Raw genomic sequence first — 4,079 nt, forward strand, 5'->3', positions numbered from 1 at the left:
AAGGGGGGCCGCTTGCAGGTGGACTCGGCCGAGTACGGCTGCCTCAAGGCCATTGCGCTCTTCACGCCGGGTGAGATGCGGGGCGCACGGATCCCGGGGCGCGCAGGGGGGGTGAAGGGGGAGAGACCCACACCCTAGGCCGCCCCACCCCAATTCCTCCCAGTTCCCCAGATGTGGCGTTATGAGCGCTGGTGGGGGGCAGTGGAGGAGTGTGGCACCTTGATGCCCCCCACTTTCTGATTCGAACGACTCTGAACTGGGGCACCCCAGATTCTCCCTAATTCTCAGGCTCCCTGGGGCCCCGTACCCCCCTCTTCGTGTTCAATAGCACTGACAGGATGAGACTGGGGGACGCGGGGCACACAGTTCTGGTCCCCATGAACCCTTCCCCATTCCTAATCCTTGTGCCCCCAGATCTCAGACCAGGGCCACCTACAGGTGGCTAGGGACGCATCAATTGGGATAGGGGCGTGGCTAGAAGGACCCGCCCACCGAGGGGAGGAGCGTACCAGACCTTCCTTAGTAACCCTGTGTCTGCTGCGCAAGCGGTACCGTATTCCAGCGACAGGTAGCGCAGCTCGTTTTGAGCTTCGGACAAAAGGCTTCCCCGGTCTCGGGAACCAGCAGTTAGTGTAATGGCTATGTCACTGGACTCCCACGTAGTCGACTGCGGTTCGCGTCCCGGACCTGGTGGCTTAAAACTCATGCCGGGCGCATGTGCGTGCCCAAGATCCCGAGAGGAGAATGGAGAAGGGATTGCTGCGTGGCCATCCCCCCTGGGGGGTGATTTCTTGCTTTCTGTCTCTCTGTCTCTCTGTCTCTGTCTGTCTGGCAAGAGCACGTACCCTATAACAAAAACCTCTCAAAAAGAAAAATAAAAGGCTTCCCCTGTCTGGGACCAGCAGATGGCGTAGTGATTACGTCACTGGACTCCCACGGAGTAGACTGGGTTCGAGTCCCAGACCCAGAGGCTTAAAACTCACTCCTGGCACGTGTGTGTGCATGCACTAAATCTCCAGAACGAGACTTAAGGGGTGGAGGATTGCCATGTGGCCATCCTTCTGGGGCTGATTTCTTGCTTTCTAGCTCTCCGGTTAGCCCACACTCCCTATAACTAAAAAAGTCTTCCCAGCCTGTCCCTTGGGGATTCATTCTCCTGCTAAAATGCTCCCGACCACTTGGCAGATGGCTTTCATTTGCTAAATATGACTTTACCCCCCCTTATCTTCCCAGAAGAATTTTTCTCTGCTCTTTCCACCCCACCATCATCAGTGTTTGGAGAGGTTTTTGCTATAGGGCGTGTGCTTGCTAGACAGAGAGAGAGACAGAGAGACAGAAAGCGAGAAATCACCCCCCAGGGAGGGATGGCCACACCATAATCCCTTCTCTCGGGATCTTGGGCACGCACGCACACGCGCCCGGCGTGAGTTTAAGCCCCCGGGGCCGGGATGCGAACCGTGGTCGACTACATGGGAGTCCAGCCACACGGCCATTACGCCAACTGCTGGTCCTTCAATATCCCAGTTTATTTGCCTAGGACCCATGCCTCACCTGGAGCGCCCCTGCCCTTATCCACAGCCCTCAGCCCTCAGCAAGCCCCTGCCTCAGCCCTCCCCGCTCCGTGGGCCCTCCTGGGTTCTCCGCCATCCCCCCGGTCTGACCTTGCCTGTATTCTCGTCCCCTCCTCCTCCCAGATGCCTGTGGCCTCTCGGACCCGGCCCACGTGGAGAGCCTGCAGGAGAAGGCGCAGGTGGCCCTCACGGAGTACGTGCGGGCCCAGTACCCGTCCCAGCCGCAGCGCTTCCGGCCTGCTGCGGCTGCCGGCCCTGCGCGCTGTCCCCGCCTCCCTCATCTCCCAGCTCTTCTTCATGCGCCTGGTGGGCAAGACGCCCATCGAGACCCTCATCCGGGACATGCTGCTGTCGGGAAGCACCTTTAACTGGCCCTACGGCTCCGGCCAGTGACTGCAGCGCAGCGGGGCGCGCCTCGGTGGAACGGGTCTGCACGCCGCGTGAGACCCACCTGCTGGGGCTTCCACCACCCCGCCCCCTGGCCGGAGGACCTCGGCATCTTCCTCAGACTTCTATTTTTTAAAGACTGTGAGATGTTTTGTCATTTTTTGTTTGTTTTTTAAATGATCATGAAACCAAAAAGAGACGGATCGCCCAGGTCCCAGCCTGGTTCTGCCCCAAACCCCAGGCCAAGGTGGCAGGGAGGAGGGTCAGAGGTCCCATCCTGGGGCAGCCTCGTGGGGCAGCGTCCCGAGCATGAAGTCATGGGACAGTAGGGTTGGCTTTCCTGGCGGGATGGACAAATCTGGTGTCTGGACCCAAGGGACAGCCACAACCAGGCAGAGGGGTCAGGGCGGGCGGGCCCTCAGGACGCATCCTCCGAGACAGACACTACATGAAAAATGAATCGAGGCCGATAATAAAGATGTTTCCTACCTGCACGGCCACCCTCATCATCTCTTCCAAGGTGATTAAAGTTTAATTCAAGGGCCAGCCCTATAGTCTAGTGGGTAAGGGAGCTGGATCCCACACTGCTGACCCAGGTTCGAATCCAGGCCCCTCAACACCAGGAGAACGGAGGAGGGTTTGCAGTGTGGCCATCCCCCCTGGGGTGATTTCTTGCTTTTCCTCTCATGGTCTTTTCTCCAGTGAGCACACACACCCCACAGCAAAAACCTTAAACAAAAGAGGGAGCAGCAAATGGTGTGTTGATTAAGCCACTGGATTCCCACACGGTCAGTTGCGGTTCGAGTCCCGGACCTGGCAGCTTGAAACAAGAAATAAATAAATGCTACAAAGTCAAAAACAAGACCAGCCAGGTGGCATGGTAGTTCAAGCAGGTATATCCCACATGCCCAAATGTGTGGTTCAAGCCCCAGACCTGTTGGTTTGGAAAACACACTAGGAAATATGTATGTATGTGTGTGCCCAAAATCTCACATGGAGAATGGAGGGGAAGGGACTGCGTGTGATCATCTCCCCTGGACGGTGATTTCTCACTTTCTTCTGTCTCTGTGGTGAGCATACCCTTCCTATAACAAACAAAAACAGGGTCAGCCTATGGGGTGGAAGTTGAGGGTATTGGATCTCATGTGACTGGCTCCATGGTGTCAGCCCTGAACACTGCAGCATTGAGAAATGCCAGGCAGGGAACAGCAGTTAGCGTAATGGCTATGTCTCTGGACTCCCACGTAGTTGACCGCGGTTCGCGTCCCGGACCCGGTGGCTTAAACTCATGCCGGGTGTGTGTGCGTGCCCAAAATCCTGAGAGGGGAATGGAGAAGGGATTGCGGTTTGGCCATCCTCTCTGGGCGGCGATTTCTCGCTTTCTATCTCTCTGTCTGGTGAGCGCACGCGCCCTATAGCAAAAACCTCTAAAAATATAAAATAAAATAAATAAATAAATAAAAGATGAGAAATGCCAGGCATGGGGGGATCAGCAGATGGTGTAATGGTTACATTGCTGGTCTCCCATTAGTTGACCATGGTTCAAGCCCCGGACCCGCCGGGCGCATGTGTGTGCATGCCCAAGATCCCGAGAGGAGAATGGAGGAGAAGGGATTGTGGTGTGGCCATCCCCCTTGAGGGGTGATTTCTCGCTTTCTGTCTCTCTGTCTGTCTCTTTGTCTTTCTGGCGAGCGCACATGCCCTATAGCAAAAACCTCTCCAAAAAAAAAAAAGGTACTGGATTCCCACATGGCCCACTGTGGTTCGAGGCCCAGACCTGGTGGCCTGCTTTTTCTGTCTCTGGTCAAATTAAACAATAACTACATAGGAGTCCAGCAACATAGCTATTACGCCAACCGCTGGTCCCAACCCTTGTTCTAATTTCTTAAAAAAAGGATTATTTTTAAAATAGCATAATTTATCATTACTTAATTTGACCAGAGAGAGACAGAGAGGGAAAGTGAGAATGCAAGCTTTCAGGTCCAGGACTCAAACTGCAGTCAGCCATGTGGGAGTCTAGCACCTTAAGCCACACTATCAGCACCCCCTCCACCGCTTCTTTAAGAGGTTCTTGCTCTAAAGTGTGCACACTCCCTGTACAGAGTGCGAAATCACATTCCC

The 4,079-nt window shown here is 55.2% G+C and overlaps 1 protein-coding gene across 1 annotated transcript in view; it reads left to right on the top strand.

Moving 5' to 3' along the window:
- NR2F6 (nuclear receptor subfamily 2 group F member 6) overlaps positions 1 to 2,452 on the top strand; it is a gene marked incomplete in the record, with an annotated part of 14,254 nt that extends 11,802 nt beyond the window's left edge. The window contains 2 exon segments of the mRNA XM_014587326.2: positions 19 to 70; positions 1,695 to 2,452. Coding sequence (XP_014442812.2) covers positions 19 to 70; positions 1,695 to 1,939 — 297 coding nt within the window.
- Between the last annotated feature and the right edge of the window lie 1,627 nt (positions 2,453 to 4,079).

The sequence above is a fragment of the Tupaia chinensis genome, unplaced genomic scaffold, assembly GCF_000334495.1.
Source record: "Tupaia chinensis unplaced genomic scaffold, TupChi_1.0 Scaffold000201_1, whole genome shotgun sequence".
In the NCBI taxonomy this organism is placed as follows: Eukaryota; Metazoa; Chordata; class Mammalia; order Scandentia; family Tupaiidae; genus Tupaia; species Tupaia belangeri.